The sequence below is a fragment of the Mobula birostris genome, chromosome 8 (genome assembly GCF_030028105.1).
Source record: "Mobula birostris isolate sMobBir1 chromosome 8, sMobBir1.hap1, whole genome shotgun sequence".
In the NCBI taxonomy this organism is placed as follows: domain Eukaryota; kingdom Metazoa; phylum Chordata; class Chondrichthyes; order Myliobatiformes; family Myliobatidae; genus Mobula; species Mobula birostris.
Genome location: NC_092377.1, coordinates 134,680,799 through 134,703,601, shown reverse-complemented (window position 1 = coordinate 134,703,601; position 22,803 = coordinate 134,680,799). Strand labels below are relative to the sequence as shown.

The following is a 22,803-nucleotide window of genomic DNA, read 5'->3' as shown; positions in this document are numbered from 1 at the left end:
GACATACCAAATCTCCTCAGACTCCTAATGAAATATAGCCACCGTCATGCCTTCTTAGTAGTTGCATTGATATGTTGGGCCCAGGATAGATCTCTTCACCAGTCTCCCATCGGGCAGAAGATACAAAAACCTGAAAGCACATACCACCAGCTTCAGGGACAACTTCTGTTCTACTCTTATAAGACTATTGAATGGTTCCCTAGTTAGATAAGTAGGACTCTTGACCTCACAATCTACCTTGCCATGGCCTTGTACCTTACTGTGTACCTGCACTGCACTTTCTCTGTAGCTGTCAAATTTGTTCTGAATTCTGTTACTATTTCCACTCATACTACCTCGATCCACTGATGTGATGAAATTACTTTTACGGATGGCATGCAAAACAAAATTTTTCACTGTACCTCAGTACATTTAAACTTCAAAGTTCAAAGTAAATTTATTATCAAAGTACATATAGAGTGTGTCACCATAGGCTACCCCGAGATTTATTTTCTTGCAGGCCTTCACAGTAGAACAAAGAAATACAATAGGATCAATGAAAAACTACACACAAAGACTGACAAACAATCTATGTAGATAAGAAGACAAAGTGTGCACATACAAAATAATAGTAATTATCATCATCATCATTATCATCAGCAGCATCATCATCATCAGCAACAACAGCACCAGCATCATCATTATCATCATCATCATAAATAGTTATTAAAAAGAAACCTGAAATCAGGGGTTGTAGAATCCTTAGAAGTGAGCCCATAGCTTTCAGAGTCAGTTGAGTTTTGAAGTGAGTGAAGTTATCCACGCCAGTGTGGGAGCCTGATGGTTGAGGGGCAATAACTGTGGCTACCTCCTTCCTGGTGGCAGCAACGAGAATAGAGCACGGCCTGGTTGGTGGGGGTCCCTGATATTTGCGTAAGGCATCAATAACCCAATTTATCAGTCGACAGTGTGGCTGGAGTATACTTAGTGTCCCAGAGAGAGTGATTAGCAGCCTCAATTGGAATCAGGGAGCCTCACTTCTAAAAGGAGCCAGAAAGGCTTCAGCAGAGGTTTACAATCAAGGGCAGAGACTTTAAAGATTCAAGGATTCAAAGTACATTTATTATCAAAGAATGAATAAATTATACCAACTTGAGATTTGTTTGCTTACAGACAGTCACAAAACAAGGAACCTGACAGAACCCAATTAAAAATAAGTAAGACCAACCCCCAATTCTCACAGAGAAAGAAAAAAAACAACTCAATAGAAGCGAGCAACAACAGCGCATTCTGAACCATATTGAGTTATTGGATCCAAATCCCTGGAGCAGCCCGGACTAGGCCCAAAGCCTTGGTATTCAGTTAATCATATTAGCGGGGCAAATCACCACAAACTTAGTGGACACAAAGCACAACAGCCGTGACATTAAGGCTGTGAGACTGCCCCCTGCTGCCATGCTTCCTGTCTGCATGGATACACCGGGATCGCCCTTCCTGGGACAGAGAGGATTACGAGAGAGCCTGAGGGAGACATTGTAGACAAGGCAAATTAGTGGAAACAATCTTCACCCATGACAGCCTGTAATTAGGGGACAAAGAGTTAAAATTTCACAACATACACCAGTGATACTAAACCTGATTCTGATGGGGAAAACAAATCAGAGTGAAGACAAATGAAATTTTATTCTATTCAGTTATTATTATAGAGATCTAAACACACAGTAAAATCACTTTAACAGTGGCATTCAGATGAAGATCTGGGTAGTGTAGCAGTAACTGTAATCACTGCGATCACCAGTCAGAGATCGATTGCCGTAAGGAGACTGGGAGACCGCTTTGCTCCATACGCAACAAGGAGGATTTTGTGGTGGCCAACCATTTTAATTTCATCGCCCATTCCCATTCCAACATGGCCTCCTCTACAACCATGATGAGGCCACTCTCAAGTTGGAGGAATAACACCTCATACTCCATCTGGGTAGCCTCCAACCTGACAGCATGAAAATCCATTTCTCCAACTCCTGGAAATTCCTCCTCCCTCTCCTCTCCGTCTTTTTCCATTCCCCACTCTGGCTCCGCTCTTACCTCCTCTTCTCCTCCCCTGTCTCTCATCTCCCTCTGGTGCCCCTCCTCCCCTTTTTTCCACGGTCCACTGTCCTCTGCTTTCAGATTCCTTCTTCTTCAGCCCTTTACCTTTTCCACCTACCACCTCCCAGTTCTCACTTCATCTCCCCTCCATCATGCATTCACCTGCCCCTATCACCTGGTTTCACCTATCACCTGCCAGTTTGTACTCTGGCCCCCCGCACCCCCAGCCTTACCTTCTTATTCTGGTTCTGTCCCATTCCAGTCCTGGTGAAGGGTCATGGCCTGAAACATCAACTATTTATTCCTCTCCATAGATGCTGCCTGACCTAACGAGTTCCTCCAGCATTTTGCGTGTGTTGCTCTAGAGATTTACGTTCTCCCCATGACGACGTAAGTTTCCTCCAGGTGCTCCAGTTTCCTCCCACATGTCAAAAGCTCCAAAACCTGGGCTTCTGCAACTAGATCCTCGATCTCCTCACCGGGAAACCACAATCATCTCCTGCTTGCTGACAACTAACACTGGCGCCCACGATTGAGCGGCTGGGCACAGCGCAAAGGCCACCTACAATACAAATTTGTTGACAATGCAACTACTGTTGCAGAATTTCAGACGGTGACGAGGAGGACAGGATCGAGATAGACCACCCGGATGAGCGGTGTCACAACAACAACCTTGTACTCAACAGCATTAAGACCTGAAACTGATGGTGGACTTCAGAAAGTATAAGATGAGGGACCACACACCAGTCCTCATCGGGGCATCAAGAGTGGAAAGGGTGAGCAACTTCAAGTTCCTGGGTGTCAACATCTCCGGGGACCTATCCTGGATACGACATATTGATGCAGTTTCATCATGATAGTGGCTGCATTTCATTTGGAGTTTGAGGAGATTTGGCATGTCACCAAAGACACTTGCAAATTTCTACAGATGGAAGCACTCTATCTGGCTGCATCACAATCTGGTTTGGGAGAGGGGGGTTATGGTACTGCACAGGATTGAAATAAGCTGCAGAAAGTTGTAAACTCATTCAGCTCCGTCATGGGCACGAGCTTCCTCAGCACCACCACTAAGCACATCTTTCCCTCTCCACCCCTCTCTGCTTTCCACAGGGATCGATCCCTCTGCGACTCACTTATCCGCACGTCCATCCCCACAGATCTCCCACCCAGTACTTACTCCTGTAAGCATAAGTGCTACACCTGTCCCTACACCTCCTCTCTTGCCACCATTCAAGGCCCCAAACAGTCCTTCCAGGTGAGGCAACACTTCACTTGCAAATCTGTTGGGGTCATCTATTGCATCCGGTGCTCCCGGTGCGGACTCCTCTACATCAGTAAAACCTGACGCAGATTGGGGGACCGCTTCATAAAGCACCTCTGCTCCATCTGCCACAACAGACAGGATCTCCCGGTAGCCACCCACTTCAACTCTGCTTCCCACTCCCATTCAGATATGTCCATACATGGCCTCCTCTACTGCCATGATGAGGCTAAACTCAGGTTGGAGAAGCAACACCTCATTTACTATCTAGGTAGTCTCCAGCCTCTTGGTATGAACATAGAATTCTCCAACTTCCAGTAATTTCCTCCCCCTCCCTTCCTCTATCCCTATTTCACATCACCTCCCTCATAGTTCTGCCTCCTTCTACTACTGCGCATTGTTCTCCTACCAATCACCTCCCTGCTTCCCCTCCCCCACCCCTTTGTCTTTCAAATTACTGTTTTTTTTCAACTACCAGCATTCTTTAAACCCTCCCCAAAGTTCTTCCTTCAGTCCTGATGAAGGGTTTCGGCCCGAAACGTTGACTAATCTTTTCAACTGATGCTGACTGACCTGCTGAGTTCCTCCAGCGCATTGTGGGTGTTCCTTTGACAACAGCATCTGCAGATTATTTTGTGAGCCTCCTCAGCATCCAGGACATCTTCAAGGAGCGATGCCTCAGAAAGGCAGCCTCCATCATGAAGGACCCCATCACCCAGGGCATGCGCTCTTCTCATTGTTACCATCAGGGAGGTGGTACAGAAACCTGAAGACACACACTCAACGATTCAGGAACAGCTCCTTCCCCTCTGTCGTCAGATTTCAGAATGGGCTTTGAACCCATGAACACTACCTCAATGCTTTCTTATTCCATTTGGCACTGTAGTTTAAGTTATCATTGTTATTGTCCTATACTACGATAAAACTAATCTTTAATTCTTTAAGATGATAGAAATAGATCAATGATAAAAATTAGAGGGACTTTGAGGGGAGTGGGTGAACAGAAAGCTCTTGTGCTGAGCTGGCCCAGGGTCAGCAGGCTGAAGGCTCTCAGAGATAGCACAGCTCTGTGTCTCAGTGAATAGAAGCAGGTTCCACTCTACCATGAGAACCTTCAACCAAATGGAGGATATCAAAAACTGGAAGGTGAAACCACAGGTAGAGGAGGATGGCCAAAGGACGGGCAATGCTGCGAGGTTTGCAGAGGCTGCAGCTGAGCTGTGTGGTAAATAGCAGAGGAACGTGTGAGCCTGTGGTATTGAGATAAAATCTGTACGGATGTTGTAATGTGAGCTGTGTGTTAGGTTGATAACATGGGCAGTGGATAGCTGAATCATTGACCTGTCATGGATTTCTCATGTGGAGAACAGTTCCTTCCAGTTCCAGGGTGGACTTGGCTCCTGGGACGGTATGTTTTCAGAATGGAACAGGACTGTCATGGCAATAGTATCAATGTGAATCTTTCCAGTGTTATCTTCAGCGGGGGAAGTTCATTGTTTGGACTGGAAACTTCTCTTCCCTCAGCCAATGCACACACAAATGCTGGAGGAATTCAGCAGGCCAGGCAGCATCTACGGAGGGGAGTAAACAGTCGATGTTTCAGGCTGAGGCACTTCTTCGGGACTGAAGACACACACTTGATGAAGGCTCTCAGCCCAAAACGTCGACTGTTTATTCCCCTCTATAGTTCTGCCTGAGGAGGACATCCGTTCAGCGGCCTCGTAAGTGTCACTAAGCTCAAGAGGTTCTGCAGATGCTGGAAATCTTGAGCAACACAAAAAATGCTGGGGAAACTCAGCAGGTCAATCAGCTTCCATGGAGGGGAATAAACAGTCAATGTTTCAGGCCAAGAGCCTTCATCGGGATTGAAAAGGAAGGGAGAAGAGTCCAGATTAAGACGGTGGGGGGAGGAGGAGGAATACTAGCTGGCAGGTGATAGGTGAGACTAGGTGAGGGGGAAGGGGGATGAAGTGAGAAGCCGGGAGGAGGTAAGGGGCCAGAGAAGTAGGAATCTGACAGGAGAGGAGAGTGGACCATGAAAGTAAGGGAAGAAGGAGGGGCACCAGAGGGAGGTGATGGGTAGGTGAGAAGAGAAGGGTGAGAGGGAAACCAGTATGGGGGATGGAAAAAGAGAGAAGGGGAAGGAGAGTGGTGAGATAGGTGGTAGAGACAGATACATCAGGGACATTTAAGAGACTCTTAGATAGGCAGATGGACGATAGAAAAACGGAGGGCTATGTGGGAGGGGAAGGTTAGATTGATCTTAGAGGATGTCAAACGGTTGGCACAACATCGTGGACCCAAGGGTCTGTACTGTGCTCTACCGTTGGATGTCCTATCATCTCTCACAATCGGTCAGACGCGACTCATTTGCTGCAGCGGCACACGCAGAGTGCCGGAGGAACTCAGCAGGCCAGGCAGCATCTATGGAAAAGAGTAAACAGTCGATACTTGGGGCCGAAATCCTTCGGAAGTTCCTTCGAAGCTTCGACTGTTTACTCATTTCCGCAGGTGCTGCCTGGCCTGCTGAGTTCCTCCGGCATTTTGTGTGCGCTGCTCGGATTCCCAGCGCCTGCAGACTTTCTCCTGCTCATTTGCTGCTGCGCTACAGGTCTCTGAGGCAGCTGCAGCTTTTGAGTCCCGCTCCAAATGTCCAACCTGCCGGCCTGTGCAGGACTGAGGGAGTACTCATGCCCACGGGCCCTAACTGTTTTGCGAAAGATCCCACAGTCCTTTATTGCGACACCATGTTATTCAGCCGCAGTGGGTCAGTTCTGTCTTTGAGGTTCACTCTCACACCTCCTTCACTCTTTCAATCGTGCATTCGTCAGTTCTGAAGATAATGCGATTGAGATTATAGAGTTAACTAGCCCATGCCGACCAAGGGACCAAACAGAGCTAATTCAATTTGTCCCACATCTTATTCATGCACCTGAACCAAATGACTTCGAAAAATTGCAATTGCAGCTACCCCTACCACAGCCTCTGGCAGCTCGTTCCACCCCACCCCCCACCCCCCGTGTGGAAGCATTTGCCCAACAGCTTCCTCTTTAATGCGGCATTGCGTTCCAGCTACGAATGATAGGGTAACCGGGGGGGAAAAAAAAGTTATTTTCGCCAGCTGGGGAACGTGGCACTAGAGGGAGTAGTTTAAAAATTATCATCAGGCGTTAGAAAATTATCAGCGCTGAGAGCTGCTGAAGATGGGAATTAGAAACGGTACAGCCGAGGAAGAGATCCTTTGGCCCGTGGTTTTGTGTGAAATTAATTAAATTACCAATGAAATGCTCAACTAAACTGATCCCTTCTGCCCCAGTCCATATCCTTCCACTTCCTGTCCATTCGTGTGCCTGTCAAAGTCGAAAGTAAAATTTATTATCAATATATATGTTACCGTATACTAAATCGAGATTCATTTTTGCAGGAATCTACAGGCAAATAAATTCAATAGAATTTACGAACACCGAGAAACAAAAGAAGACAAATTGTGCAGATTTCAAAAAAAAATACTGAGAACATGATTTCCAAAGAGTCCTTGAAAATAAGTTGTGGGATCAGTTCAGTTTTGTGGTGAGTGAAGCTATCCACATGGGGTTCAGGGGACTGCTAATGGTTGTAGGGTAATAACTGCTCCTGAACCCAGTCTAAGGTTCCCGAACCTCTTGCCTGATGGTTGTAGTGAGAAGAGAGCATGGCCTGGGTGGTGGGGGTCCGTGATGGTGGATGCTGCTTTTCTGTGGCGGTGGCCCTTGTCGATGTGCCCGATGGTGGCGAGGGCTTTGCCCGTGATGGACTGGGCTGTGTCTACCACTTTCTGTGACAGTTCCATTCCTGGGCTTTGGTGTTTCCATACCAGGCTGTGATGCGACCAGTTAGGGTACTCTCCACTGTGCATCTATAGAACAGCCTCTTGAACACCACTGCTATATTGGCCTCCTCCACCAACCCAATCATGACCAGATGATTAACAACTTTAAAAGTGAACACCTTTTGACAAAGTTTTTGCGCAGTAGAGTTGGACCAGTCAGCCGTGGTCTCAGTAGGTGGCAAAACATTTACCTCTCTCCTGGCGCGAATCCTCCTTCCCCCAACCTCAACCCCACAAACTCAGACCCTATTCATGGGGACCCCCATCCATGTACCTACATGCCAATATTACACTCCCCACCCGCTCCAGAGCCGGGTAACTTCTCCCAGAAGTCCCAACCCCACTGCTTGTCCTTCCTAACCGGTCTCAGTCCTTCCAGCGCTGCAAGCTCCCACTTTCCCATGGTTTGACTCCCGCACTGTGTTCCATGTCAGACTCCCCGTCACGCTGGTGATGCGTGGGTTCCCAGTGTCAGTGTCCCACTTGCAGTGGAACCTCTGCGTGCCAGGTCTCCCAGTGCCAATGTCTCCATACACAGTTCATAGTGGCAACATCTCCCAGCAACAGTATCTCCCCACCCCAGTGCTGGATCTCCCAGTGCCAGTGTCCCCTGGTGCCACTGTCCCTGGAACCAGTGTCTTCCAGTGCCGGGGGTTTCCAATGCCAGTGGCGGGTTCTCCCGGTGCTATTTTCCTGTTCTTAGATCTCTCACAGGTCAGTGTGCCAGGATCTCTCCACCTCCCCCGCCCCCCAAACCAGGTTCGGTCCCGCGGTGAGACGGAGGGAAGGGCTGCACGGAGAGAGGAGGTAGTGGAGGGAGGGACAAAGGAGAGGGAGGAGAGAAGAAGAGGGGAGGGTGGGTATCAGTGGGACGGAGGGGTGGAGCTTCCCACCCCCATTCTGAGGGCTGTGACCTCACTGCCGTGCCCGCCTCTCTCTGCTACAAAACTCGGCGCCGACGACCGGGAGCGGCGCAGTTTCGGCGATCGCGGCGACGAGAGGATCAGCGGCGTCTCTTTCAGTGAGTTCAGCGCCTGGCGCTCCGTGCTCGGACCGGACTCCCGGCCCCCAACCCCCTAACCCACTCCCAGGATAGCGCGGTGGCCCGGGACTGCCGATACTCGACTCCAGACTCGCAACTTTCCACGAGGTGTCCCGTCAGTCGGAGGGGCTCCCTCCCTCTCTGCCCTGTTGTCCCTCTCTCTGTCCCTTTACCCTACGCAAGTCTCTTTGCCGCATTCGCCCTTCCAACGATGCCCAGCGCAGCACCCCCGACTCTCCCCGGCCGCTCTCTGCCTCCCCTCTCCTGTCCGCCCTTTCCTCTATGTGTGTGTGAGAGAATATGTGCGCGAAAATGTGTGTGTGAAAGAGAGAGAGAGTGCGTGTGTGTGAAAGACAGTGGGTGTGTGAGAGAGAGTATGTGTGAAAAAGAGTGTATGTAAAATAGAGAGTGCGTAAGAGAGAGTGTGAAAGAGAGTGTTTGTGTGAAAGCGAGTGGGTGTGTGAAAGAGCGTGTATGTGCGCGAGAGGGTGTGTGTGTGAAAGAAAGTGTGCGTTTGTATGAGAGAGTGAGTACGCATGTGTGTGTTATTGCGAGTGTGTAAAGGAGAGAAGCTGAATTGTTGGAATTAGTGAATCTTTCTAGTAAAGTAGTACCAGAAGCAAAGATGCTGAGAGCGGCCCCGAGACAGGCGTCCCGTGTTGTAACAGAGCCTCCGGGAAAGGATGTGCCTGTCGTAGTTACTGTCGCAACGCATTAACCATGCTAGAGGAACTCCGCGGGTCAGGCGGAATAAACAGTCGACGTATCGGACCGAGACCTTTCATCGGGTCCTGCTGAGTTCGTCCAGCGTTTTGCGTGCGTTGCTCTGGTAGGGTCTCGCGTATCGGTGTTACCGCAGTTTGGCAGCACGGGAAGGGTTGACCCCAATGATCGCTGAACCCGGCTTCGGTGGCAGGAGGTTCGGTGCTGTCGGTGGGTCGGTGTGTGTGGTGGGTGCCACGAGCGGCCACTCGGCGCCGACACCGCCGCGGCTCCGGCCGCTCCTCCATCGCGTGAGGTTGGACATTGGCTGCAAATATAACGCTGCTGGAAGCACTCAGGCAGCACCTAGAGTTGCTGGGAGGTGGGAACCAGAGCACCAGAACAGTTAGAGGACAGGCTGTGGAGACAGATGTTGGGAAGACCTCAGACAAAGTCAGGAACCAAAATGTTGAGCATGGTGCCACCCGTATCCTGAGCTGAGTATCGTAGGAAAGGCGGATCAGCTCAAGGCATGGATCAACACCTGGCATTGTGATATTGTAGCAGTTGTTGAATTTATTTAAATCTTACATCCATCTCACAACGTGAGAGAGTAAAAAAATCTTTGCGTTACGACTCCGCCGCAATGTACAAGACGTGAATTTCTAAGTCTAATGGCCTGTAGAAAGAAGCTGTCCCGTAGCCTGTTGGTCCTGGCTTTAATGCTGCGGTACCGTTTGCCAGACGGAAGCAGCTGAAGCGGTTTACGGTTGGGTGACCGGTGACCCCGATGATCTTCTGGGCCTTCTTTACGCACCTGCTGCTGTACATGTCCTCAGCGGAGGGAAGTTCAAATGCACAGATGCTCTGGGCTGTCCGTACCACTCTCTGCAGTGCCCAGCGATGAAGGTTGGTGCAGTTCCCGTACCAGGCGGTGATACAGCCAGTCAGGATGCTCCCAATGGTGATCCTGTAGAAGGTCTTGAGGATTTGGGGGCTCATGCCGAACTTCTTCAGTCGCCTGAGGCGGAAGAGACGCTGCTGTGCTTTTTTTTTGACACACAGCCGGTGCGCACAGTCCAGGTGAGATCATCGGTGATGTGTATGCTGAGGAACTTGAAACTATGACACTGCTCCCCCCTCTCAACATTAGTGAGACTCGGTTGCAGGAGGGGTTGGGCCGGCAGCACAATATTCCGTTGTTTTAGATGCGACAGAGCGGGAGGGGTTAAAGGAGGAGGGTGGGGTTACTAGTCAGGGAAAATTTCACGGCAGAGCTCCTCAGGACAGACTGGATAACTCGTCTAGTGGGGCTTCATGTGTGGAACTGAGACATAAGATAGGTATGACCACGTTAATAGGGCTTTGTTACAGACCACCCAACAGTCCGAGGGATTTAGAGGAACAAATTTGTAGAGAGATCACAGGCTGAAACATAAAGTTGAAAGTAAATTTTATTATCAGAGTATATACCTGTCACCAGAGAGGAGGAGGTGTTTGCCACCCTGACGGGGTGTACCCTCGGACCCTGTGCAGAATTTGCCCGGGCCCTAGCAGAGATATATAAATCATCCTTAGCGACAGGTGAGGTACCAGAGGATTGGAGGATAGTCAATGTTGTTCCACTGTTTAAGAAAGGCTGTAGACAGATACCAGGAAATTATGGGCCAGTCTGCCTGACATCAGTAGTGCGAAAGTTATTGGAAGGTATTCTAAGAGACCGGATATATAAGTATTTGGATAGACATGGACTGATTAAAGATAAGACATGGCTTCATGCATGATAACCAATCAAAGAAGTTACCAGGAAGGCTGATGAAGGCAAGGCAGTGAACGTTGTCTACATTGTTTCTAGCAAGGCATTTGTCAAGGTTCCGCATGAAAGGTTGGTCAAGAAGGTTCAGTTGCTCAGCATTCAGGATGAGGTAGTAAATTGGATTAGACATTGGCTTTGTGGGAGAAGCCAGAGGATGGTAGTAGACGGTTGCATCTCTGAAGGTCTGTGACGAGTGCAGTGCCGCAAGGATCTGTGCTGGGCCCATTGTTGTTTGTCATCTATATCAATGACCTGGTTGATAATGTGGTTATGTAGTTCAGCAAATTTGCTGATGACACCAAGACTGGGGGTGTAGAGGATGCTGAGGAAGGCTATCATGGCTTGCAGAGGGATCTGCATCAGCTGGAAAAATGGCAGATGGAATTTAATGCTCAGTGAACAGTTGGGCGCAGTGGACTGCAGCAGAATGAAGGGATCTGGGAATACAGGTCTGCAATTCATTGAAAGTGGCACCACAGGTAGATAGGGTCATAAAGAAACTTCTGGCACATTGGCCTTCATAAATCAAAGTATTGAGTACAGGAGATGGGATGTTATGTTGAAGTTGCATAGGATGTTGGCGAGGCCTAATTTGGAATATTGTGTTATATTGAATATATGTTGAATATATATATGTTGAATTTGTGAATATTGTTTTGGTCACCTACCTACAGGAATGATGTAAACAAGGTTGAAAGAGTACAGAGAAAATTCACAAGGATTTTGCTAGGTCTGGAGGACCTGAGCTATAAGGAAAGGTTGAATAGGCTAGGACTTTATTCCTTGGAATGTAGGAGATTGAGAGGAGATTTGATAGAGGTATACAAAATTATGGAGGGTATCAATAGGGTAAATGTAACCAGGTTTTTTCCACTGAGGTTGAGTGGGACTACGACCAGAGGTTTAAGGGAGAAAGGGGGAAAGTTTAAAGGGAACATGAGGAGAAACTTCTTCACTTAGAGGGTCGGGAGAGTGTGGAATGAGGCACCAGCACAAGTAGACCATGCGAGCTCGATTTCAACGTTTAAGAAAAGTTTGGATATGTACATGCTTAAATGGTTTCAGTATGGACTATATGGGCCAAAGGGCCTGTTTCTGTGTTGTACTTCTCGACGGCTCGATGACTCTATGTACTCTTTAACTGTCAGCACCAGAAGCTGCGGGCTGCCCCGTCGAAAGCGATACATTTCCCTGTACGTTTCGATGGACATGTTAGAAATAAAGATATTGTCTTTTTAATATTCCATGTGAGTCCACCTCATCAAAAGTCCATTATCAGTCCAACCCTCAGAGAACAAAGACCCAGTGTTTGTTCTGGGAGATGAATAAGGTTAGAAAATGAAGAGTCATAGCAGTACTGCATTTTTCATACATTTCCTTTGTCACCTTGCCAAAGCCTTTGATCACAGCAGCAAGAAATATACACACAGCTGTTATCTGATCGTGATTCAATTATGATTTATCAGAACATCCTTTACTTTCCAATTCAATAAGTTCTAGAACTTGGTTGACTTGACCTCATGCTCGTGATTTTGTAACTTCTGGTAATTTCTCCTCACCCCCCACCACCTTTTGTTTTCCATTCCCCTTTCTTGCTCCCTTCTTACTCCTCCTCTTTGCTTCACCTGCCCATCATCGACGCGGTTCCCCTCCTCCTTCCCTTTCTGCCGTGGTCCACTCTCCTCCCCTATAAGAGTCTGTTGTCTTCGGCCCTTTACCTTTTCCACTCATCCCCTCCTGGTTTCTCACTTCATCTGCCTCCCCTACCTACCCACCTTCCCCCTCACCTGGTCTCACCTATCACCTGCTAGTTTGTACTCCCGTCCCTCTCCCCCACTTTCTTAATCTGGATTCTTCCCCCTTCCTTTCCTGTCCTAATGAAGGATTTCCGCCCAATGCGTCGACTGTCCATTCTTCCCCAACAGAAGCTTCTTGCTAAGAGCTGCCACCCCACTGCTGTCTACACTGAAATCCTTTTGCCAATTATTTGACCGTGCTGCAAATTTATTAATGTCTCTTATGATTTGTAGCAATGACTGCACCTCCAGATTTATAACATCTGCAAATTTAGCAAGTATTTTTGACTCTGTGCCAACCGTTAATGCAAAGTGATAAACAGAAGTGATTTCGGTCCTGGCTCCCGTGGAGCATCACCATCGACCATCTACCGCAGCTCAAGGCTGCTCTTTATTCCTGCTCTACGTCCTGACTGCAACTGGCAACTCATTCTGTAGTTCTTCTTCCTTTGACTAGTTCAAGGTATCTTATCAAGACCCTTCGATACGTGAAACCTCAGTTATTATTGTTATCTAGGTTCTTCGTTATTTTCAATGTTATTTGTTAGGCAATGTTTCCCCCTTCTGAAATTCCCTCACTAAATCTCTTCAGGATCCTTGTGAAATCACTGTCCTTGTTCCTCTTCACTATCTCCTTAGTAGGAAATGTTGTTAAATAATGTAAAGAGTCTGGGGAGTACTTTTGCATTTAAAGGTTCAAAATGAGTCCATACCACAGTTGCCACAGGATTGGTTAACCTTGTCTTTGTGCTTTTTCCCCCAAATCATTACACAGGGTTAACGTGGTTGTGTGTTTCTGAGGGACGGCCAGAGGCCACCATGCCTTGGGAGATAGAAGATATTAGACTGTATAGTACAGAACAGACTGTCCAACCTACTCTAAGGTCAATCTAACCCCTCCCTCCCACGTATCCTTCCATTTTTCTATCATCCCTGTACCTGACTAAGAGTTTCTTAACTATCGCTAATGTATTTGCCCCTGGAAGGACATTCCATGCACCCAGCACTCTGTTAAAAAAACCTACCTCTCACTTCCCCCTGTAATTTCCTCCATTCGCCTTAAAGTTATGCCCCCTCATAGTAACCATTTCCACCCTGGGGAAAAGTCTCTGGCTGCCCACTCACTCTCTGCCTGCTATCAATTTGTACACTTGTATCAAACTTCCAATTTCTTAATGATCAAAGTCTGCGTATTTCACCCAGTACTATATGTGGGCGTCACGGTAGCGTAATAGTTAGCGTGACACCGTTACTGCTTGGGGCGTCAGAGTTTAGTCCTGGCCTGCTCTGTAAGGAACCTCTGTACCACCTCCCCAAGAAAGGCGTGCGTTTTCTCTGGGCAGTCCAAAGGCATACCGAGTAGGTTAATTGCCCCGTGATTAGGTTGGGATGAAAGCAAAGTTATCGGGTGTTGCTGGGCGGTGCAGCTCAAATGGCCTAAAAGGCCAATTCCTTACCGTATCTCTAAGTAAATACGCTTTCTTACAGGCATTCACAGTAAAACAGAGAAATGCAAGGGGTTACGAGACATTAGTTTTGGAACTGGAGTGGCGGGGGTCTGTGCTCAGTGGCATTACTCCAGTAGATGTGTAGACATCAGTAAACTTCAACCTAACACTGACCTCCCAGGAATATTGTCTGGTTTAGTTGTCACTTGAAGCATTTAAATCACCAGATTTATTACATCATGGAAAATTGAAACTCACTGTGAATTAGAATGTATTGGAGCAAAGAGGCAGTGATGGCTTGTCGGTGATTCTTCAGAGCAGGAAATTGAAGGTCACAGTTGTTTAAGTTTGGTCCGGGTGTGGAGGATCATTAAGTTTGTAAACGGGAAAGTTCTAAACAATAAGGAGGGCAGTGAAAGATGCCAAAGCACGCAGATGGACAGCTGATGGAATCTAGCAGAGTATTTTAGGAAGAAAATTCCGGAAGGTAAGAATGAGAAACGAATGGTGCAGTTCTGAGCAGAGAGACCTACGTTCAAGAATCAAGATTCCAGTTTATTTATTGTGTGTATGTTGAGATGCGTTGTTCTGCATTAACAACCGTCACAACTGAAGGCGTACTGAGGGCTGCCCACAAGCATTGCCATACATTCTGCCCACAGTGCAGAACACAAGAAGCAACAAAACAAGCCCCATTCTTCCCTCCCACCCACGCCCAGAAACAGACCTTTAATCACAGACAGGCCGCCTTCAGTCTCCAGTAGGCTCGGGCTCAGACTCAGGCTCGGATCTCCCCAGCCGACTCATGGAGAGTCACAGGCTCAACTCCAGCCAATAGGCCTCAACTTCCTGACTCTGATTCAACCAATAGGACTCGATCCTCAACACCAATCCCAGAACACGCCCGCATTGGCATTTGAATATGGTGGGGTGGGTTTGAGAGAAAAGTTGTTCTAAAAACTGCACTGGGGATCCTTGGATTGATTGAGAGAGGAGTTGAGTATAAGGCAACACTTGAGGAAGGCTGTTTAAATCTCAGATGAAGCATTGTGTTCACTTAATAATGTTGTCAACTCTTCGAGGATGCACAGACGCGAGACAGGATCCAGGGCAGGTCCTGTGGCAAGGCCTGGAGGGTCTCCACAGGACAGACAAGGATTTGGGAGAGATTTTGAACTAACGAAAGATTTTGATAACAGCAAGCAAAGTGATCCGCTGGATGAACTTGGTGAATCGTGGTTGGGGAGTGGGCTGTTTGCGGGAAGGAATTGTCAAGGCTTTGGGCTGAAAACCTGCATCAGGACTGACAATTCCTGAGCCACTGACTTCCTCCAACAGACTGTGTATTGCCCCAGAGTCCGGCGTCTGCTGTGTCTTTTTCCTAATCTGGACTATTGTGTCAAGTTCTGGTCACCTACCTACAGGAAAGATATCAATAAATTTGAAAGAGTATAGAGAAAGTTTAGAAAGGTGTTGCTGGCATTTGAGGAGCTGAATTACAGGGAAAGGTTGAATAGGTTCAGACTTTATTTCCCACAGTGTAGGAGAATGAGGGGAGATTTGATAGAGGTATACAAAATTATGAGAGGTAAAGACAGGGTAAATGCAGGCAGGCTTTTTCCACTGAGGTTGGGTGGGGTGAGACTAGACTAGGTGAAGGTGAAATGAGAAATGTTTAATGTTTCAGTGTGGTGAGAGTGTGGAAAGAGCTGCCAGCAGAAGTGGTGGTTGCAGGTACAATTACAACATTTTAGAGAAGTTTGGATAAGTCCATTGATGGGAGGTGCCTAGAGTTCTATAGTCCAGATGCAGGTAGATTGGACTAGGTGGATTAACGGTTTGGCATAGACTAGATGGGCCGAAGGGCTTGTGTGCTGCGGAGTTCAATGACTCGATCTGACTGAACTGATTGTTTCCATTCTGGACCAGGAATTGTGCAAAGTTAGTGCTTTTATTTAATACCCTGTTGTCTTGTGAAACTGCAGACCTGAGCAGGGCCCTGCACTCTCTACTGAGAGTAATGCATGTGGTAGTGAACAAAGATCTCTTGAGCTCAGATCCTTCATCCAGATAGCAGAAAGTCCTGATAAAGAGACTTGGCCTGAAACATGGTCAACTACTCATTCCCCCTCCATAGATGCTGCCTGACCTGCTGAGTTCCTCCAGCATTTTGTGTGTGCTTCTCTTTTCTTTCCCAGTTCTGCTGAAAGGACCAGAAATGTTAACTCTTTCCCTCCACAGATGCTGCCTGACCTGAGTATGCCTCATATTTTTCTTTGAGATTATTACTTGCAGGGGTGCAGTGCTAGCTGGAACACGTCCGACACCTCTTTAAGAAAAAAGCCGAAATAAACAACCTAATTAATTAGGTGCCGCCCAGGGTGATTAGAGTATCTCAGAAGCTGCTGATCTCCTGGGATTGTTACACACAACAGACTCTGGAGTTTACAAAGAATGGTGCCAAAAACAAAAAACACCCAGCGAGTGGATTTAACAAGATGTTTTCGTTCACAGAACAGCCACTCGCTAGATTTTTTTTTTTGTTTTTGGCACCATTCTTAGTAAATTCCAGAGTCTGTTATGCGTAAAAATCCCAGGAGAACAGCAGTTTCTGAGATACTCAAATCACCCTGAGTGGCACCTAATTAATTAGCTTGTTTATTTTGTCTTTTTTCTTAAAGAGGTGCCAGACGTGCTCCAGCTAGCACTGCACCCCTGATTACTCGTCGCCAGCCACCTTCCCCCCTCACCTGGTCTCACCCATCCCCTGCCAGCTAGCACCCCTCCCTCACCCCCACCATCTTATTCTGGCCCCTGCCCCTTCCTTTCTGGTCCTGATGAAGGGTCTTGGTCCAAAATGCTGACCATTTAGTCCTCTCCATTGATGATGCCTGACCTGCTGAGTTCCTTCAGCATTTTCAGGTTTCAGGAGGATTTTATCATCTGTATATCGAAACATACAGTGAAATGTCTTGTTTGCTTTGACCACCAGCAAACCCGAGCAGCTCAAATTTTGTGTCAGTTACTCTCAATGGTATTGTTACCTGTAGTCCGTGTTTTACAGTACCCAGCAGACGACAGTGTTGCTCCCTGTAGTCTGTGTTTTACGGTACCCTGCAGATTGTGTTGCTCCCTGTAGTGTGTGTTTTACAGTACCCAGCAGATTGCGTTGCTTCCTGTAGTCTGTGTTTTACGGTACCCAGCAAAAAAAAATACAATTAAAGTTCCCTGACCAAGGAGGCTGACAATAATCAGAGGAAATGTCAGAATTAGCTTCCCTCCCCTCTGGAGATCTCCAGCAGATGGAAAATATTGGCGAGAGCCACGCAATCCCTGTAGGGAGGGGTGACTGTGAGCTGCCTGATCAGAGCTAGGGTCCTGTCTTCCCACTGCAGCATTTTGGAGCCAAGCACAGCTGCCCGCAGTGAGTTCTCTCCCTGCTTCCGTGTCGTTAGCCACGCTTGGACTCCTCGTGTTTCTCACGACTGGAACAGTACACAATGCCGTGCTGACCTTTCAACCTGCTCCAAGGTGGACCTAACCCTCCATTTCACTATCACCCAGGAGCCTATCTAAGGGTCCCTTAAATGTCGCTAATGTATCTGCCTCTACCACAAGCCCTGGCAGTGTGCTCCATGTCTTATCTTCGATCTCACACATGCTCAGGGCGGATGGAGTTCAGAGGAAAATCTCTCAGTTATGTTCATTCTTCAGAGCCAGCACAGTTGTTGAATTCTGGCAACTGGTAAAATGCCATGTATTTATTATTTCAATGGACATTCTGTTCTTGTACAGTACCCTTTGTATTTATTTTAAACTTGTTGAATCAGTCGTGGCTAACAGATATACATTCAGTAGCCGCTTTATTATGTTCCCAGTCGTCTGCTGCTGTAGCCCGTCCACTTCCAGGTTTGGCATTTTGTCCGTCCAGCGATGCTCTTCCGCCCACCTCGGTCGCACACTAGAGGAGATGTTGAGGCAAGGAATGGGGGTCATGTTCTGTGGAGAAACTGGGCTACAGTCTCCTTAGGGAGAAGGTCATGGGGAGGGGGCCAGGGAGAGCAGAAGTCAGAGGCTGGTATTGAGACTTGGTGGGGCAAATGCGGACAACTTCTCTCCAGTAAGCGCAGGGAGGCTCGGCTGATGACCTGCGTCCAAGATGACCAGCAGAGAGTTGAGCAATTTTGAGAAAGAATGGTTGAAACAGATAGTCGTGGAAATTGGCCTAAAACGGAATGGGAAAGCTGACGCAGCTGTGGGAAGGAAGATGGGAAGCTTGGGTAGTCCAAGCAACGGACATGATGGGCCAATCTGAGATCTGGCCTGTATAACGTCCTGAAGTTGAAATCCCAGGGTTTTACAGTAAACCATCCATCACACTGGGCTCTACATCTGCAAGTCACCAATCTCACTGAAGATAGCTTTGATAGGATCAGCCCAAACCTTTCATTCCTCCACTGTGTGAAACTTCCTTCGGTTTTTATCCGCAAGACTCAACAATCTGCTTGCTGGTGTCAGGGCGGTAGGTCAGAGAATCGGTAACCGAGGGCGACCACTGCCAGCTTTAACGATGTCTTTGTTAATGTCCTTGTAGGAATACAGCCAGAGGATCAGGACAAAGGAAGAACATGCTGGTGAAAATCTCCACCCTCATCGCCCTGCTACTTGGCCTAGTGCTGGCCTCAGAGGTAAGGGCTTCAAAATCCACTTCCCCTCCTCCTTTCACTCGCAATCGTCCCTCCTTCTCATTCTCATTCCACATCAGCCTCTCCCTGCTAAACTCCCTCTCCAACTCGCCCCCCTCAACCTCTGCCCCCCATTCTGGCCTCAGAGGTAAGGGCTTCAAACTCCACTCCCCCTCCTGCTTTCACTCACAATCCTCCCTCCTTCTCCCCGCCCACAAATGCATTCTCATTCCACATCAGCCTCTCTCCGCTAAACTCCCTCTCCAACTCACCCCACTTGACCTCTGCCCCATGCTCCCCACTTGACCTCTGCTCCCCGATCTCCCCACCTGACCTCTGCTCCCCGATCTCCCCACCTGACCTCTGCTCCCCGATCTCCCCACCTGACCTCTTCTCCCCATTCTCCCTACTCGACCTTGGCCCCCATTCTCCCCTCTCGACCTTGGCCCCCATTCTCCCCTCTCGACCTCAGCCCCCATTTTTCCCCCCTTGATGAAAAAGGGAAGGAGACGTTTGTGCAAGTGAGGAATGAACATCCTGCACAGCATGCTGGGCCAAAGGACCCGTCCTTTTGACGGTCTGTTCTATGTTCCAATTGTCCAAGCCCAGACTGCCCTGGATGACAGGAGGCAGAGATGGGCTGAGAAATGGCAGGCAGAGTTCCACCTGGAGAAGTGTGAAGGGATTCCTTTGGAAGGTGGAACTTGAAGGCAGATGCAGGGTTAATGGCAGGATTCTGAGCAGTGTGGAGGAACAGAGCAACCTCTGCAGTCCACGTCCATGCATACCTCAGAGTTGCTGCGCAAGTGGATAGGATGGTTCAGAAGATGTATGGCGTGTGGCCTTCATTGGTCGGGAGACTGAGTTCAAGAGTCATCAGGTAATGCTGCACTTGGAGCATTGTGTTCATTTCCGGTCACCTCATCAAAGGGAGAATGGAAGCTTTAGAGAGGGTGCAGAGGAGATTTACTAGGGTGCTGCCTGGATTAGAGAGCATGTCTCATAAGGAAAAGTTGAGCGAGCTAGGGGTGAAGGAGGATGAGAGGCAAATTGATAGAGGTGTGTAAGGTTAGAAGAGGTATAGGTCAAGTGGACAGCAAGCATCTTTTTCCTAGGGTAACAATGGCCAATACCAGAAGGCAGGCTTTTCAGGTGAGTGCAGGACAGATTAGTGGGAATGTCAGAGGTTGGTTCTTTATCAGAGAATGGTGGGTGTCTGGAACGCTCTGCCAGGGGTCGTGGTAGAGGCAGATACATTAGGGACATTTTAGAGGCTCTAATATGGACACATGGATGATAGAAATATAGAGGGTTATGTAGGAGGGAAGGCTCAGCGGGTTAAAAGGTCAGCACGATACCGCGGCCAAAAGGCCTGTAGTGTGCTGTAATGTTGTAAGTTCCGTTTGGATAGCCCTGCTGAAGGGCTAGAACAAACACGATGGGCTGAAGGGCCGTCCTTGTTGCCACATGATTTAGTGACCTTCAATAGCTAGTTTGCAGGCCTGGCATTGGAGTCTCACCATCAAACTGGGAGCCACTGACCCCACCTCTCCTTCTCGCTCCTCTGCTACACAAATTGTCTGACCCAGGAGCTGGGAACATTGCCCTCCCTGAGAGAGTGAACCAACTCACTGGCAGTCCCCCTCAGACAGTTGGGCACCGAGGCCTGGCAATGCTCGAAACTTGCTGGGGAGAGGGGAAACATGTGGGGGGGGGGTAGAAATCTTTGATGATCCCCCAGTTCTCACCCCTTGGGTCTCTTCTCTTCCAGCATCAGCTCTCGCGGGTCAGGAGAGGCACAAGGAGACTTAACATCATTTCTCAAAGTAAGTTCACCCCCCCAGCTGAGGTTCCAGTGATTGTGTGTGTGCGTGCGTGTGGGTAGTGGAGGAGGTGTAGAGGGAGTAGAGACACAGGCAAAAGAAAACTGTTCAAAATATGACAACTATGATGGGTACAAATAGGTGAAATCAGCAAAGTGGAAGGTGTGTGGGACTGGGTGTTTTTCTGGGTAGAGGGGAGGTCTGTGTGTGTATGAGTGGGTGTTTTTTGAGTAGAGGGTCAGTCTGTGTGTGTATGAGTGGGTGTTTTCTTTGGGTCGAGGGGCGGTTGGTGGGGAATGGGAACGTTTGTCTGTTTCTGTCACTGTTCTGTGCTCCGTGTCCCACTGCGGAATCACAGCTGAAGTCCCCAGGTAACAGAACGTCCTGTCCACACACACATACAGTACACTCACACACATACAGTGCACTCACACACAAATACAGACATTCACACACACGTGCATATACACACACACACACGCACACGTATCCCTTGTTACCGGGTGCTGTCTCTGGCCATTTGTTTGTTCGTACTTCTTGTCACGTTGGCATAGGAAGATCCCAACAATCCTGCTGTCCAATCAGACGGCTGTTGCCGGTGAGGTGCACCATCAGGGTGCGACTTCCAACGGCAGGGGCTGTTCGAGCGAAGCCTGGGAGCACCAGCTCCAGCGGGGAGGGGAAGGTCAGGAGCAGGGTGTTGGCCGGTGACAGTACAGGGAGGAATGTTGGTCGGGACCCTGACCCTGACCCTGGGAGATCTCACTGCTGCAGGTTCAAATTCCGAGTTACTTATCACACGTGCATCGAAACACACAGTGCCACATGTCGTCTGCGTTGACCACCAACACACCCGACGACGTGCTCGGGGCAGCCTGCGTGTGACAGCATACTTCAGCAGAACAACACAAGAGTAAAACAAGCTTCTTTAACACTCACTCTCTCTCTCTCTCTCTGTCTCTCACACTCACAGACATATGCACACACAGACACACTCACTCAGACTGACAACACACACACACACACACACACACACACTCTCTCCCTGCTCTGTTCCCAAAACTGTCCCCACAAAACTATAAGAACCCATTAAATCTGAGCTATGACCTTGACGGATGTGGGAGCACAGCTCCACCTTGACTGGGTCATCCTTTTAAAGTCAGCGGCAGCTGGAATGAGCTCAGTTCCCCCGATGTCGGCCCCTCCGGAAGGGGAACTCCGCCCAGGTTACAAAGCAGCCCCAGCCCCGGTGGACTGAGGGGAGCAGCTCTGGAGCAAGTTCGAGGTGGAGCAGCTGTGACCCGGGGGAACGGCTAGAGGGGCCAAATGGCCCACTGAGGCTTTTCTATCTGATCCGATTGATTTATAATTATTGTCACAAGGTAGCGAGCTGCAGCCTTACACAACGTGCATACAGAGCTCAGTGCGGTACATGGCTTAGCGGCTAATGTAACGTGTAACAGCGGCCAGGGTTCGATTCCCACCGCTGTCCGCGAGGCGTTTGTATGTTCTCCCCGTGACCACGTGGGTTTCCTCCGGGTGCCCTGGTTCCCTCCCCCATTCCAAGGACGTATGGCTAGGGTTAGTGAGTCCTGGCCTAACAGTGTCGGTGGCACTTCGCGCCATCCTGGCCGATTTGACTTGACGCAGATACGGCAAATTTCGCTGCACATTTTGACGTGCATGTGACAAACGAAGCTTTACGATCACCAGGCAGTGCAGTGGGCCAGAACGAGGCGAAACAATGACAATGCAGAATAAAGTGTGACAGCCACTGAGAAGGTTGTGTGCGGGTCAGCGATAAAGTGCAGGGTCTTAACCAGGTAGACGGTGAGGCCCAGGGTCCGTTTTATCGTCCGAGAGGTCCATTCAAGAGTGATAACAGCAGGGCAGAAGCTGACGATGAGCCTGGTGGTACGTGCTCTCAGGCTTCTGATGGGAGAGGGGAGAGGGGAGAGGGGAGAGCGTCCAGAGTGGGTGGGGGCTGGCTGCTTCAATGGTGTAGTGAGAAGTGTCAGGCCGAGTCCTCGGAGGGGAGGCTGGTTTCTGCGACGCCTTCCTCCGCAAAGTGCCGAGGTGCAGTTTATCACGTTCCAGCAGCAAGCCGGGATGGTTATATTCCAGTGATCCTGCCCAGTGCTACCTACAGCTTCAGTTCAGGCAAAGGAAATCAGACATCTGTCGGTACGACGGGCGGCCTGTGCTCCAGATGTGGGTCACTGGGGTTAGGCTGGATAACAGTTCGGTACAGACTAAACGGGCCAAAGGGCCTCTTTACGTGCTGTAATCCTCTAT

The 22,803-nt window shown here is 48.8% G+C and overlaps 1 protein-coding gene across 3 annotated transcripts in view; it reads left to right on the top strand.

Annotated features, from left to right (window-relative positions):
• The first annotated feature begins 8,122 nt into the window (after positions 1-8,122).
• plat (plasminogen activator, tissue) overlaps positions 8,123-22,803 on the top strand; it is a 29,605-nt gene continuing 14,924 nt past the window's right edge. The window contains exons 1-3 of one of the 3 annotated variants that reach the window (XM_072266323.1): positions 8,123-8,217; positions 18,595-18,688; positions 20,457-20,511. In XM_072266323.1, coding sequence (XP_072122424.1) covers positions 18,629-18,688; positions 20,457-20,511 — 115 coding nt within the window. In that variant the 5' untranslated portion in view covers positions 8,123-8,217; positions 18,595-18,628. Of the gene's footprint in view, positions 8,218-17,853; positions 17,910-17,955; positions 17,979-18,594; positions 18,689-20,456; positions 20,512-22,803 lie in introns of those variants that run through there. The other 2 variants (XM_072266321.1, XM_072266322.1) reach the window with 2 other exon arrangements.